Source organism: Dioscorea cayenensis, chromosome 15, assembly GCF_009730915.1.
Source record: "Dioscorea cayenensis subsp. rotundata cultivar TDr96_F1 chromosome 15, TDr96_F1_v2_PseudoChromosome.rev07_lg8_w22 25.fasta, whole genome shotgun sequence".
NCBI lineage: Eukaryota > Viridiplantae > Streptophyta > Magnoliopsida > Dioscoreales > Dioscoreaceae > Dioscorea > Dioscorea cayenensis.
The window spans coordinates 5,287,424-5,302,600 of record NC_052485.1 but is presented as its reverse complement, the minus strand read 5'-3'; the positions used below and the strand labels follow the sequence as shown (position 1 = coordinate 5,302,600).

Sequence of the window (15,177 nt, the reverse complement as noted above, 5' to 3'; positions counted from 1 at the left end):
TCATGGCACATTAAACTTAAAAAAAACATAAATTGAAGGACTAATTTGGACTTTTATTGATAATTCAAGGAAAATATGGATTTGGGAATAAAAATGCATTTTTAGTGATAATTATAGTAAAATTTATGCGATGAAGATTTATAATAATAAGTGAAAAAATAATTATACAGTCATATGTACTTTGTTACTTTTTCTACTTTTAAAAATTAAAAAATAAAAATAAAAAATTAAATTCCATCTTGTGGTTGTTCACACTTCTCTAAAACAAATTCTCACAAAATCTAAAACTCATCATTATAACTATTATTTATTTTAATTTTTTATTTAATTTTATGAAAAGAATTAAAAGCAATAATCACACAAAACAAACCCAAACATTCAAGGAATCTAAACAACATTATTAATTACCATAAATATATAATATATATACAAGATTATTAATTTAAAGACATCCACAAAAATCATTAAATTATCATCTAACAATTATTGTTTTATTATAAATATAACTCTGAAGGTTAGATCGAAATTAGTATTGCCATCATAGTGTGGACGTTCCTAGATATATTTTTTAGGGGTGTCCCCAGAAAACATATGGTATATGTATATATATATTTAAAAAAATATACAAATAATTTTGAATAATAATAATAATAATAATTTATATTATTATTATTATTATTATTATTTTGACAAGGAAATTTGAATATTATTGTGTATAAATAAAAGGTATTACTTTTCAAAAGAGATTGGGATATGATGTTATATCAAAGTCACTGGTTAGTGGTATACTTTTAGTTCCCACATAAGGACTTTATATTAATATGAGGTATTTATTAATATAGTGGATGATATTTTTTTAAAATTCCCAAAACAACCCTTCTTGTGAAATCCCCAAAATACCCATTGTGGAAATAAAACCCATTCTCTCGGGGAGTCTTTTCCCCTTCTTTCTCCTTTGCTCTGCTCCGCCGGGCGAACCCTGGGCGCTGCTCCCAAGCCTCTTGCCGATCTCCGCCGCCGACTTCGCCGTTAATCGATGACTATCATGGCTCCGGCTCCTCTTGATGTGCGTAATTCGATCCCTGATCCAATCTATCGGAGTGTTTTTCTTTGGTTTTGTGGATTTCTTTGTGGAGGTTTTGGGTGATTTCTGAGAGTGGGGAGGGGGTTGGATTCTTGCTTGGGTGTATTTTCATCTGTTTGTTTTGATTGTTTTGTGCTGCGATTTGGTGTGGTCTTTGTTTTGTTAGGGTTTTGGGGTTGGTTGTGGAATGGTGTTTGATTGTGAATTTCATTTCTTTGGACTTGGGATCGTTTGTGATTTGGGTTGGTTTTTGTGGGGGTTTTGTTGATGGATCTGAGGTTTGATTGGATTTATGTTTGGTTTTTCAGCAGGAGGATGATGAGATGTTGGTTCCGCACTCAGAGTTCAACGAGGCGCCGCAGCCTATGGAAGGTAACAGTAAGTCTGGATTTTACGGTTGATTAGGTTTTTGATGGATTGATGTTGGTGGCTTTGGTGGGAGAGCAAGAATGTTCTCTCTTTTGTTCTGGTTTAATTTCAATGAAACTCATGATTCGGGCTATGTTTTTCTCATTTGGTCAATTATTTATTTGGTCCTAGTGGCACCAGCTGAGGCTGCAGTTACGGTAGAGAACCAGCAGGTGGAGGACCCCTCAACTTCTCGATTCACATGGACGATTGAGAATTTCTCACGACTGAATGTGAAGAAACACTATTCCGACATTTTTGTGGTTGGAGGATTTAAGTGGTTTGCGATTCCTCCTCAATTCTTTGTCTGATAATTTATTGTCAAGGCTTTGGGAAAGTGGGCTCTTTACATTATTGCTGTACTATGTAATCCAGGAGGGTGTTGATATTCCCAAAAGGAAACAATGTTGACCATTTGTCAATGTATCTGGATGTTGCTGATTCTGCAAGCTTGCCATATGGTTGGAGTAGATATGCACAATTTAGTTTGGCCGTGATCAATCAAGTTCATCATAAATTTAGTATAAGAAAAGGTATTTCTTAGTTGTATGCATATGTCTTTCTTCAAGATTTTGTTTGATTGTCTTGGCAAACTGTTATCTTTTCTGTAAATATTTTGTTAATGAATGACTTCTGCACAAACTTCCTCTATTTTGTTAACCAATCCCTTTATTAGATTGATTGCCATATCTTTGTTGTGTTGGCGACTTGAGATTTGCTGTGTGTTGCAGATGAGGTAATCACTATAACTGCTGTATGTCCTCTAAAAGTGCTCTGAACATTGTTCGGTGTTGATTTGCTTGTTAGATTAGGAAGAATTTTTCCCCATCCATTGGTGTATTGTTCTGTTTGGCACTTTATGCACGTGGCTCTCATACATGCATTTTGCCATTGAGCTATCATTGACCTGCCTGTTCCCTTGACAGAAACACAACATCAGTTTAATGCACGAGAAAGTGATTGGGGCTTCACATCATTTATGCCTCTAAGTGAACTCTATGACCCAACAAGAGGATATCTTGTGAATGATACCTGCGTAGTTGAAGCTGAGGTTGCTGTTCGCAGGGTGGTTGACTATTGGAGTTATGATTCAAAAAAAGAGACTGGCTATGTTGGTCTTAAGAATCAAGGAGCTACTTGTTACATGAATTCCCTTCTTCAGACTTTGTACCACATTCCTTATTTTAGAAAGGTAATGAACAGGGGTGTTATCCATCCATTTCTTTTTCAACTTGATTAATATGTTTGATCATAAAATAGTTGCAAGTTATTTTTCCAGGCTGTGTATCATATGCCTACAACAGAGAATGATATGCCATCTGGCAGTATTCCCTTGGCTCTGCAGAGCCTATTCTATAAGCTTCAGTATAGTGAGAACAGTGTGGCCACAAAAGAGCTGACCAAATCTTTTGGATGGGATACATATGATTCTTTTATGCAACATGATGTGCAAGAACTGAATCGAGTTCTTTGTGAGAAGCTGGAGGATAAGATGAAGGTTTGGCAATATTCTACAGGCATTTTTTGTTTTGATATTTGGTTCATGCTACCTATCTAGTTGCTCAATCATATGTTCTTTGTCACAGGGAACCGTTGTGGAAGGAACAATACAGCAATTATTTGAAGGCCATCATATGAATTACATTAATTGCATTAATGTTGACTATAAATCCAATAGGAAGGAGTCATTTTATGGTGTGTGCCGTCACAATAGTTCATGTTCTTCCTATCTTGAAATCCATGATTTGATGTTATTTTCACTAAAAATTTTACTACTTCTCTGTAGACCTTCAACTAGATGTGAAAGGTTGTCGGGATGTTTATGCTTCTTTTGATAAATACGTTGAAGTTGAGCAGCTTGAAGGAGATAACAAGTATCATGCTGAACAATATGGTCTGCAGGTAATGAACTAGTGATCCTTGTTATGAATGCTCGTGGAACATAATCCGTTAAAGTTTGAATAATTGTTTTCGGAGTTGCCATGTGCCAAATTTATGCTGTAATTTTGCCTTTTGGAGCTGATTTGGTTGGAAACTGCCTCTTTGGTATAGTTTGGAAACCACCAGATTTTAGAGTAGTGGATTAAAGATATCTATTGCTTATAACTTCTCAAATGATAAACTGATAGACTGACTCAGAGGGTTATTTCATAGTGATTTATTTGGTTGGTTGTCCAATTCTTCCTTACTTCTCTGTTTGTTACTTCTGGATTCATGTTTTCCCTCTTGTATTTGCCTCTGCAGCTGAAACTTTAAACTTTTGGTCATTTGTTACTTCCACCATATAGTAAGATACTGCAACTATAAATCCAAAACCATCCATTTATAAATTAGTAGCTTATGAAATTATTTTTTATTTACCTCACTATTATATCTTTTAATTTCACTACATGATATTGTTAATATTATTTGCAATCTTTTTGTAGCATTGACCAGCAAGAAAAATCAAAATTTGCCAACCTCCATTTTTTTGTTTTTCATGGCTCTGCTATAACAACTGCTTATTGCTTATCTTCATTTGTAGTCTCAGCATTATTGACAAGGTGCCCTTTTGAATAATAATCATGAATATTCTAATGTTTGCTCAATCATTGTCTTCTATCTCTAGTATATAGAGATCACATCATAAAGGATTTAGCGTACAGCCCTTCGTTCTTAAACCCTCTCAAGTTTGCTGGATTTTGTAAAGTACATTGTTGTGTATGCTTGTGCACATCTGCATGTTCCTAGATATCTTTTTCTCTTTGCTATTGGTAGATGTAACTATAATCTTAATAGCTTGTCTTTTATGGTAAAGTTAGCATTTTTACTGTATAGTTTCAATTCTTGTCTGGTGATGATGAAGAGAGAAGAAAGAGGCTTTTCAAGGAAGTTAATTTGTCTACATTCGCACAGTTTCTTGTTTATCTGTTGCTTTTTTCTGAAATGTATATGTTTTCGCCAGTTATAGTTATTTCATGTTTTATTTATTTTATTTTATTTTTTGTGCATCACATCGCATTTTTTCCTTCTTCCATCCATCTATTTGTGGAAGTCGGCTAATGAATAATTGGCAACTCATCATCTCAGGATGCTAAGAAAGGCGTCTTGTTCATTGATTTCCCTCCAGTACTACAGCTTCAGTTGAAGCGTTTTGAATATGATTTCATGCGGGATACAATGGTGAAGGTTGGTATTATTATTAAGCCTTAACCTTTGCGCATCTTGAGCATATACTATTTGGACTTCTTTCATCTTGAACAAATTATTAATACTTGAACAGAAGATGGTTGTTGATAACAAAAAATCAAGTTTGATATCATTAATCTGTTCTGATGGCAATAATGTTAAAACAATCAAAGTACACACAGTTTGAGCATGGTATTCATCAAATTGGGAGAATGTCCTATTCAGTTGAGCGAAATGACCAGGCTGCTTATGTTCATAATGGGAAGTAATTGCTTATAAATAATAAGGATTATGAGGAGTTTTCATGCACCTGGTAAAATCCTGTCGTAAATTTGCTGGTTTTTAGACATGAATCTAAAGATTACCAGAACTTTAAGAAAGGAAAAAATATATATTATCTTTAAAAACTAATTTGTCACCAAAAATTTTCTCAACCATGGCCAGTGCTATACATTTTGATAAATCATTTTACTAATCAAGATGTCAACAGAAAAAAGAAGAGCATGATTTGTGCCTGGTTGTGGTTGTATCGTATGGAGTCTGAGCAAGGTGGAATAAGTGGTTTGGAATTTGAATTTGTATTCCTTGAAAAAAAATTATCCCAAGTTATTATGAGCTTTGATGTGTTTGTTTATAGTTGTACTAAGCTGGGGCAAGTTGAAATACGAATTTTGGAATTTGAATTTGTATTTGAGGCAATAGTACCCAAATACAATACCTCCTAGATGATGTGTGGGGACACATTCTTCACTGAATAAGGTAGTCAGACACTAAGATACATTTATATTCTAAAATCTTAATTTTTAGACAGATTCAGTTGATATTTTTTTCACCTCATCCTCTCCGGAAGTTTGAACAAAATGATGAAGACATAACACTATTAGGAAATTTAAACCCAAAACAGGTTACTGTTTGGAAACCTGATTTCTTGTTAGAGCAACCCTATCCTGAACTGCCAATGTCCTCCCATCTTTCCTCTCACCTGGGTTCGCTTCCTCACTGGTGGCTGTTTCTGTCTGCATTGTTATGTCTGATGATCTACCCACTGCTGTTTCTCTGTCACATTCTCCTTGTATTGTATATGATATATCTAATAATCTATTTTATATATTTGTATACATATCTCTCTGTGATTCTGATTTCCTTTCTCTAGAGGTAGTGCCGCATTCGTTGTTGTAGCCACGTTTACCTTTGGTTAAAAAAAAAAAGGTTTTCATTTTCCTATAACTGTCCAAGCATTGAAACTAGCTTCTTTTTCCAGCCTTTTTTTTGGGTGATTACTTGCCTCAGTCTAACTGTCCTGCAAGTTATCTTCTCCTTTTCATCCAAGAATGGCTTTAGTTTGACCTGTATTATTACCTGGTGATTTTTGTTGTTGCTGTTGCTGTTTGTTTGTTTGTGAGCTAACAACCATCCTCGTTTATGCAGATAAATGATCATTATGAGTTCCCACTACAGCTCGACCTTGACAGGGAGAATGGAAAATATCTATCTCCTGATGCAGACAAGAGTGTCCGCAACCTTTACACTCTTCATAGGTATGACTATAAATCTTATTTGTTACAAGTGTATGCAGGTGATGGGCACATGCTATATATGACTTTCTTTTCATCTAATAAAGTGCTAGATATCAAGGAGAGTTGTTTTGTCATAAGTATGAAAATTGTAATGATTTAGTATCTTGATATTCTCATAATCAATTGTCAAGTTCTAATCAATATTCATCTAGTTATTGAAGCATTTTTTGCATCTAATCTGTTATCTTTGGCAAAGAAGCTTCTAAGAGAAGCTTTCATATTGTGATAATTGATAAGTGTAAGGTTATCATGGTTAATCATGCTGTTTGAAATGTTATTAATTTTAAATAAAAACTTTCAATAGAGGACATGCCGCAAAAATTTGTTGTTTTTGTACTTTTTTTTATATAACTTTTGTTTTTTGATTGGTGAGTTTTTTCTTTGTCTTCTTTGTTTTTCCCCTATTTTCTTCCTGTTGTTAAGTTTGTTGTGTATGATCTGAAGTCACAACAGTTTGTCATTTGATAATTTCGCTTTGAAGGTCTTGTATCTAAGTGAGAAATTATCTAAGGCCACTAATTACATTTAACTGATTGATTTGAGTTAATAGTCAAAAGACTCAAAACTTTGGATCTCTTTCTAAGTCTAATGATCACTTGGTTGTTGTTATCAATGAAATTTCGTTTTAGTTAGTTTGTGTGGAATTATTGAGTTGGGTTATGTTCATGATGCTATTTCTGTTCATAATTGAATTCTTTGTAACATAATGCATCTTTTTGGCAGTGTTCTTGTTCATAGTGGTGGAGTGCATGGTGGACATTATTATGCTTTCATCCGCCCTACACTTTCTGATCAGTGGTAAGTAGGAAGTGCAGCTGTGGTATCTCTTGTTTCTTATATATTTTTGTTTAGTTTATTGTTTGGTGCACTTAAGTCTTGAGAATAAGATGCCTTACTCTATCACATGGTTGAATATTTTCTCTGCATTTTAAGTTTGCTGAGAGATCAATATATTATAGTATTTTTTAATTGTTAGTAGTGGTGACTGAGAACCCAGAAATATCCAACTTGCGACATTTCACTTGTGCTTATATTTAATCTGATTAAGTTTTGTAAAACAACATAGGTATTTGTTTCATCTTCAAATATTTTCTTTTTTTGTTAATCCAACCTGTATAATACTGGACCCAGGTATAAATTTGATGATGAGAGAGTAACAAAAGAAGACCTGAAGAGGGCCTTGGAGGAGCAGTATGGTGGTGAAGAAGAAGTATGCCAGCAGGAAATTTTTATTCAAATATTTATTTTCTTTTCCTGATTCCTTTCATTGTGTTTGCCTGCTTATGTGCAACAGTTACCTCAAACAAATCCTGGCTTCAATAACACCCCATTCAAGTTCACAAAATACTCAAATGCATATATGCTGGTATATATTCGTGAGAGTGACAAGGAGAAAGTAATATGTAATGTGGATGAGAAAGATATTGCTGAACACCTTAGGGTAAGTCACCATCTCTTTAGTTGTTTTATGGTTGTATACCTGGGCAAGCTCAAACTTGAAGCTTTATGTCATTTGTCAGATACGGTTAAAGAGAGAGCAAGAAGAGAAAGAGCATAAGAAGAAGGAGAAAGCGGAGGCACATCTTTATACCATCATAAAGGTCTCTCATGCATTATTTTACTCAAATAAATTTTCTATCTTGCTTTGAGTGGCTTCTTAACTCCCTTTCGTGCACTGTTTGTGCCTTTTGCTATGCATCCAGGTTGCTAGAAATGAGGATTTGACACAACAGATCGGAAAGGATATTTATTTTGATCTGGTGGACCATGATAAAGTCCGCAGTTTTCGCATACAGAAGCAGTTACCCTTCAACATTTTTAAGGTAATGTATTTATTACTGTTGGGTGTTTAAATATTTATTCATTTTGTTTCCTGAGATTTTTGTAATAATCCCTTTTAGAGTTCTCATTGGAACTTTTATTTTATTTATGGTTGGTATTCAAGCTAATTATGCCCCTTGGCATTTGTTTTTTTGGCTTAGTTGAATATTCTTTGATCATTTTTCTTGGTGTTGATATGAGAACCTATTATGTGCTTTATTTCTCTTATTTAGAATCATCTGGTGCCCTAACAAGGTGATGAACTATTTCCATTATTGGTAATTGTTACTGATAGCCTTCTTATCAATATCATCATTGTTTTTGTTATAAGAGGTGAAACAGTATTGTTTTGTGGCCTCAAGTCATATTTAAGAAATTGATATTTCCTGTTGTGAGAGTTAGCTTTGTTTAATATTTGTGCAAAAAAATTTTTTGTATTCAAGAGAGTTATTTGGCATAGTACTGTTTCAATTCACTAAATCATACTTTAGAAAGCGGTTTTTGTACCTCAACTCTTACAACCTTTGTTTTTATGCTAAAGCTGAATGGCTTTGAGGTTCAAGAAAAATTCTGACTTTTATTAGTAGAAGTTATATCGAGGCATAAAGCCTCTTTGAGCATGAGTTTTCTTTTTTATTTCTTTGCAATTGATTATTGAGGTGATGTGGTTATCATGTTTATTAACTGGTAAGTTGCAAATATTTGCTATCCTTAATTAAAATTAGAGATAAGATGAGTACTGGCATAAACTACCAAGGGTAGAGATTTATGATGTGAATATTTGTCATAATCCTTTGGTTTTGTATTTATCAAAATCAACTGCGATGTTTATCTGAGTTGTGTTCTGTAACAAAAGCCGGTTCTGTTCGTCTTGCTTCATCCTCCTGCAAAAAGTGAAATCAACATGGGCAATCGTATAATTTGCCCTTTTCTTTTAAGGACATTTTATTTCAAGCAAATGTTTGTTAAATTCTATTAATGGAAATTACAAGGCTAAAATATGTGTGGGTCATATAAGAAAAAAGTAACTCAAGCCATGAATACCTAATAAATTAGAAACATCTATAAAATAAAAAAGTAATACTGTAAACATCTAATAAATTAGGAATGTGGAAACGAGAGAAGTTAATGAATTGTCATGCGTTCAACTGCCTGACTGTGCACTTAAGCATATCTTGTCATTCACTTGGTTGCATATTCAATTGCCTGACTGTGCTGCAGCGCTTAACCATTTCTTGTATGTTGTCCTGCCATATTTATGACCCTAGACAGGATGCCATATGATTGGATTATGGCCTCGATATGAGTTTACTTTGAATAGTTGGGAAGCACACTGTTAACTTCTTTTGCACCTTTCATTTAACCAGCGCTTGAGTCTATTGACCTTCAATACTATTATGCTATTGAAACATTGTGGCCTCTTTTTCATTGTGGCATAACCATGTTTTTGTGTTGAATTTACCCCCTTTTTTTAAACTAATAATGCATCTACCAGGAGGAAGTAGCCAAAGAATTTGGAGTTCCAGTGCAATGCCAGCGATTTTGGCTATGGGCAAAGCGGCAAAATCACACATACCGTCCCAATAGGCCTTTGAGTCCTCAAGAAGAATGCCAATCTGTACGTAGTTTCTTGTTTACATGGTTTTGTCATCATAAGATGGGTGATATGACTTGTAATTAGCATAGTTTTTATGCTTGTCATTTCGTGAATCTGCCTTCATTGATTATGTTTAATTTGCTATGAACAAACAACAGTTACTACATGATAGGAATTCCTGCTGGCGTTGTGACATCTTGTGATGCCTTAGATCTGTATTGGCTGGGAAGTCGTCATCATCAATAGTCTTCAATGTTTCAGTTTTATTTTCCTATACCAATTTTTCATTCCCTGCTCATGATCCTTGTAGTCTTCTTACCACTATAGTCAGGTCTGACAAGACACCATATTTATGTTCAAATGTCCCATGAGATTTTTTGCAATTTATTTAGTTTTGCCGCTTGATTTTGCTTTTGAGATTTTGTCCCACTCTTGTACGTACCCATGAGGAGCTTTACCTTTCTTTTTTTTTTTTTTGATGATTTTTTTTAAACATTATTTTAAGCATAAATGAAGGGGAGCGATTTTTTTTATTTAGTGTTCAAAATTGGAAATGTTAGTAAACTAGGATCCAACTTTTGGTTCTTTCTAAAAAAATAAATTAATAAAATGTATTTTAAGTCATTGTTAGTTAGGAGTGCTGTGGAAAGTTATGGGCTGTGTTGGGCTGGATATATTAGCAATGGTATTTTAAGGAATTCTAATAAAAATTGCATGTGAAATAGTATATGCCTGAGTAAGGCAGAAATAGAGGAAGATTGTAGTCTTTGTAGAGATCTACCTGTTGACTAGATGGCAGGTATTCTATACTAATTGTTTGCACTTTCTGGCAATGCAGGTTGGACAGTTGAGAGAGGTCTCAAACAAGGCACACAATGCAGAGCTAAAGTTATTTCTTGAAGTAGAACTTGGACCGGTATGGTAATTTATTGTAATATGTTGCATATTTGGTCAATGTCCACTTAAATAGACTTTTGGGTTTTCTTCGTAGAGGCTTATGCTCATATGTCTAGTTGAATAATGCAAATCATCTTGTCTTCTTCCTTGTTGAGAATACAGAATTTAGCCCCTATCCCTCCACCTGATAAGACGAAGGAAGATATATTGATTTTCTTCAAGTTTTACGATCCTGAAAAAGAAGAGCTCAGGTACTTTTGAATTATTTTCCTTTTGTCATTGCGGCTAGTTCCTTTGGCTTATTGAATTCTTACCATGACTTTGTAATTGGTGAGCCTAGATTTGTGGGAAGACTCTTTGTGAAAGCATTAGGAAAGCCGACTGAGATTTTTGAGCGAAAATTAAATGAAATGGCTGGGTTCCCTCCAAATGAGGAAATTGAACTCTATGAGGTTTGCTATCTGTTAATAGATTTCTTTGTTGTTTTTGTTTGTTTTTTGTTCTTTATTTTATTCTTGTTCTTGTTCTTCCTGTTCTTATTATTATTGTTGTTGTTGCTGTTGTTATTTTTGTTGTTGTTTGTCTTCTTCTTGTTCTTTTTGGTAGAAGGATTGATAAGATGTTTCCCTTAGTATTGGAATTGTAGACCTTTAATTTAATTAGAATTGATGTACAGTTTTGTAGTACTTTAGACAACTTTTGCGATTATTTAGTGCTAGTTGAGAAGCTTGAAAGTTATTCTCCATCCTTCTCCTTTTGTATTAACTAGTCCTATCTTGTTTTGTGTAAGAAATTTTTTTTTACCTTATTTGATATTGTTTAACTATATGTACCAATCTTTTTGGTTATTTCTCCAGGAAATAAAGTTTGAGCCAACAGTTATGTGTGAACATATTGACACGAAGCTTACATTTCGATCCAGTCAGGTCCTTTTAATATGGCTATCTTCACTTCTATGTGCCTTTTTTAGTAGCTATTGCTGATTTTTGTTTTTTGCAGCTTGAGGATGGTGACATTATTTGCTATCAAAAATCACTAGAGAATGATGGCAAGTATCGGTATCCTGATGTTCCTTCTTTCTTGGAGTATGTTCATAATAGACAGGTATATCTTTTTGTGCCTTTATTTTTGTGTATATATTGTTTGTTCCCAATAGTATATTTTCTTTTCCAAATTTTTTCTTGTGCACTGAATTCATGTATACACCTGATGACTCCGTCATTTGCTGTTACAGGTTGTTCATTTTCGATTGTTAGAAAAACCGAAGGAGGATGATTTTTGCTTAGAACTGTAAGGCATTTAAAAACTTATTATTACTGTTTAAGGATTTCAGTGATTGCTTGATTCATGGATTGAATTATTTATTTATTTATCTATTTATTATTATTTTTTTATATTGATACATTGACGCTTGTCTTTTCTCTTCTTAAAGCTCAAAGCTTTATACTTATGATGATGTCGTGGAAAAAGTTGCTCAGCGCCTTGGGCTGGATGATCCATCAAAAATCCGGCTTACATCTCACAACTGCTATTCGCAGCAGCCTAAACCTCAACCTATAAAATATCGTGGTGTGGAACATCTTTCTGATATGCTGGTCCATTACAACCAGGTTATTTCATATTTGTTTTATTTAACAATCAGTAATATGAATTTCCTTTTTGATTTTTTTTGGGTAATAACTATTGAAATTTGATGCCGTTGCTGCAGACTTCAGACATATTGTATTATGAAATTTTGGATATTCCACTTCCAGAACTGCAGAGGTTGAAGACTCTCAAAGTAGCATTTCATCATGCCACAAAAGATGAGGTGTGCTTGCTGGCCTTGCCTATTTTTAACACTTGATCATTTTCATAGTATTAAATCTTGTAAAATCTGCACTTATTTTCAGGTGGTAATTCACACTATTCGATTACCAAAAAACAGCACTGTGGGTGATGTGATAAATGATCTTAAAACAAAGGTGACTCCACTGAAACAATTTGTTGCTATCTGTTGGTTCACAAAAATTGTGAAAATGCTGTTTTTTCAACTATATCTTTATCTTTTATTTATTTATTTATTTATAATTTCAAATGCCATTGCTATTCTCAGCATGTGTAATTCATTTCAAAATGGTCTCAGGTGTTCTAATTGCTTAATTCTTGTTGCTCAAAATAGGTTGAATTGTCTCGTCCTGATGCTGAAATTCGCTTGCTCGAGGTTTTCTATCACAAGATATATAAGGTACTATTTTCACTTTCTATCACAAGATATACTACCTGATTAGGAATTGGATTTTCTTAGTGATGACTAGGACATTATATGCAGATTACTGAGTACTGAAGAAGTCATTCATGGCTAGAATCTGAAAATAGGAATGAGAATTTTATTTGAACTAGCTGGTGTATTCTATGTTCTTTTGTTATGTCTAGCTTGTGGAAGTGGGAAGCTCTAATTGAGGCCACAAATGCCTGGATTTTTTTCTTCGGATTAATTCTTAAATTGCTCTCTTTTGTTTTTTCCCCATGGCAGATCTTCATACCTAGTGAAAAAATAGAAAACATTAATGACCAATACTGGACACTACGTGCAGAGGAGGTAAGCATGCCTTACAGTCTGCTTGTCAATAAACAAATTTTCTTGTTAAGAAATTCCTTTCTAGGATGACAAGAATTTTATGATGTCTTGTTAACACTGGCACCAAAATGGAAAGTTAATTATTATTGATGTGATCCAATTTTTTTCTCTCTTATTGAATCCATATAGATTCCTGAGGAAGAAAAGAATCTTGGTCCTCAAGATCGATTGATTCATGTCTATCATTTTACAAAAGATGCTGGTCCAAACCAGGCAGTAAGTATATTATTTGCCATCTCAGAGTTTTTCCTATATTCCACTTGTTTGGAGCATATATGTATATATATCTCTCTGGCTTTGCATATATATATATATATATATGTATGTATGTATGGCTCACAAATGAGTGTGCACATTATCTCTATCCCCTAGCATTTGTATTGTAATTTTCTAGAAAGTGTGTTGAGCATGTGTATTCTTTCAATTTCTGTTGCATGTGATGTGACATTTTAATTTATTATTGATTGTTTTCAATAAAAATGGTTTGGGATTATCAACTTGCACATCATGCTTTTCTCTCTTGCTTGACTTTTTTGTTTTATTTACCCTGAGTAATGTGCAAAACACAATGGAACCTGCCTGAATGAGCAGCTTTTTTATTTTGACAGCAAGTTCAGAACTTTGGGGAGCCTTTTTTCCTGCCCATCCGTGAAGGTGAAACTTTGGCTGAGGTGAAAGTCCGTATCCAGAGGAAACTTCAGGTTCCAGATGAGGAGTTCTCTAAGGTACTGCTTTTTATCATTCCCTTGCGGTTGTTATTTTTATTTTATTATTTCTCTTGATAATCTGTTACCTTCTTTCTATTTTGATTAACAAAAAACATAACTGGCTCCATGGGTGGGAGTTGTCTGTGTCCATGGAACTATTATGCTTCATTTTGTATCTTAACAACTGTGTGTTGAACTGATGAATCAAAGTTTAATCTTATATCTGATCTATGCAATATTTTGATCAGTGGAAATTTGCATTTCTATCACTGGGCCGTCCCGAGTACCTTCAGGACACTGACATTGTGTCGGGTCGATTCCAGGTACTCAAATATTTATTTCCATTTATACTATTGTGTTCTCTGACTTATTTTATTTGATGGTATAATCAAATCACAGAGAAGAGATGTTTATGGAGCCTGGGAACAATATCTTGGCTTGGAGCACTCCGACACTGCTCCTAAAAGGTCATACACAGTAAATCAGGTACGAGTGCTTTCCTTGTGTTATATTGCCAATTTGAAGTTATCAGTTTTTGGTTAATATTTGGTCTTTAATTGTAAACTTCTGCTTTTTACAGTATACCGGCCTAGATTAGCTATATTATATAACTAAAACTCACCTTTGCAGAACCGTCACACATTCGAAAAGCCTGTGAGAATCTACAACTAAGGATTAGCCAAACTTTCTCACTGCTTGACCTGAACCAAGTGCTATCTCACCTCCAGACATGTACAAAATTGAATGTTTCTAATCAGAGATTTGGTATGAAAAAAGATGCTTCGGTGTGGGTTGGCAGAGGTCACTGATACTGTTTTTGCCTTCTTGTAAATTGGTTGCAGTGACAATTAGGAGGATATCTGTATATGTTTCATTGTGCTGAACGTGACGCGATCCTTTCAGGAACCTTTCTTTTACATCTCAAGCTGATTTCCGAGTGAGAGAGTTGGTTTTCTTCACTTCCCATGTAATCTTAGTACATACTACATAAGAATTTTGGGTAAGGGATGTATACAGGGTATAGTTTGTGTCCGGCCCGCCCTTTTGTTTTTGGTTATGGGAGGTACTATTCTCATTTAGGTTTCTTTTTCTGGTATTTGGGGAAGGAGGATGTACACTGTGGCAATTGGTCATCACTAGTTTGAAGTTTGTTATGCTCTTGTAAAGAAACATATCCGCAGGATGTTCTAGTGGCACAGTTGTCTTTTCTCTCATGATTTATTAAGTGATGAACTGCTTGTCTATTTCAAAATCATATTTGAAATAATAGAATCATGGTTTTTGAGCATCTAGTATTT

General features: G+C 34.2%; 1 protein-coding gene across 4 annotated transcripts; it reads left to right on the top strand.

Moving 5' to 3' along the window:
- Window positions 1-942: 942 nt before the first annotated feature.
- LOC120276872 (ubiquitin carboxyl-terminal hydrolase 13-like) lies at window positions 943-15,167 on the top strand. Of its 4 annotated transcripts, none has more exons than XM_039283606.1 (32): window positions 943-1,066; window positions 1,393-1,456; window positions 1,625-1,772; window positions 1,868-2,025; window positions 2,419-2,684; window positions 2,772-2,990; window positions 3,079-3,187; window positions 3,279-3,394; window positions 4,562-4,660; window positions 6,089-6,198; window positions 6,961-7,035; window positions 7,369-7,447; window positions 7,532-7,678; window positions 7,758-7,838; window positions 7,941-8,060; window positions 9,554-9,676; window positions 10,494-10,571; window positions 10,715-10,803; window positions 10,893-11,004; window positions 11,410-11,478; window positions 11,552-11,656; window positions 11,787-11,842; window positions 11,985-12,162; window positions 12,261-12,362; window positions 12,445-12,516; window positions 12,714-12,779; window positions 13,068-13,133; window positions 13,302-13,388; window positions 13,781-13,897; window positions 14,128-14,202; window positions 14,279-14,365; window positions 14,510-15,167. In XM_039283606.1, exons 1-32 carry the CDS (start codon window positions 1,037-1,039, stop codon window positions 14,549-14,551), a joined length of 3,345 nt encoding a protein of 1,114 aa, XP_039139540.1. In that variant the 5' UTR covers window positions 943-1,036; the 3' UTR covers window positions 14,552-15,167. The 4 variants fall into 4 exon arrangements, with proteins under 4 accessions (XP_039139540.1, XP_039139538.1, XP_039139541.1 ...); XM_039283604.1 differs by having other exon boundaries at window positions 1,393-1,462; XM_039283607.1 differs by having other exon boundaries at window positions 950-1,066; window positions 1,396-1,456.
- The last annotated feature ends 10 nt before the right edge of the window (window positions 15,168-15,177 follow it).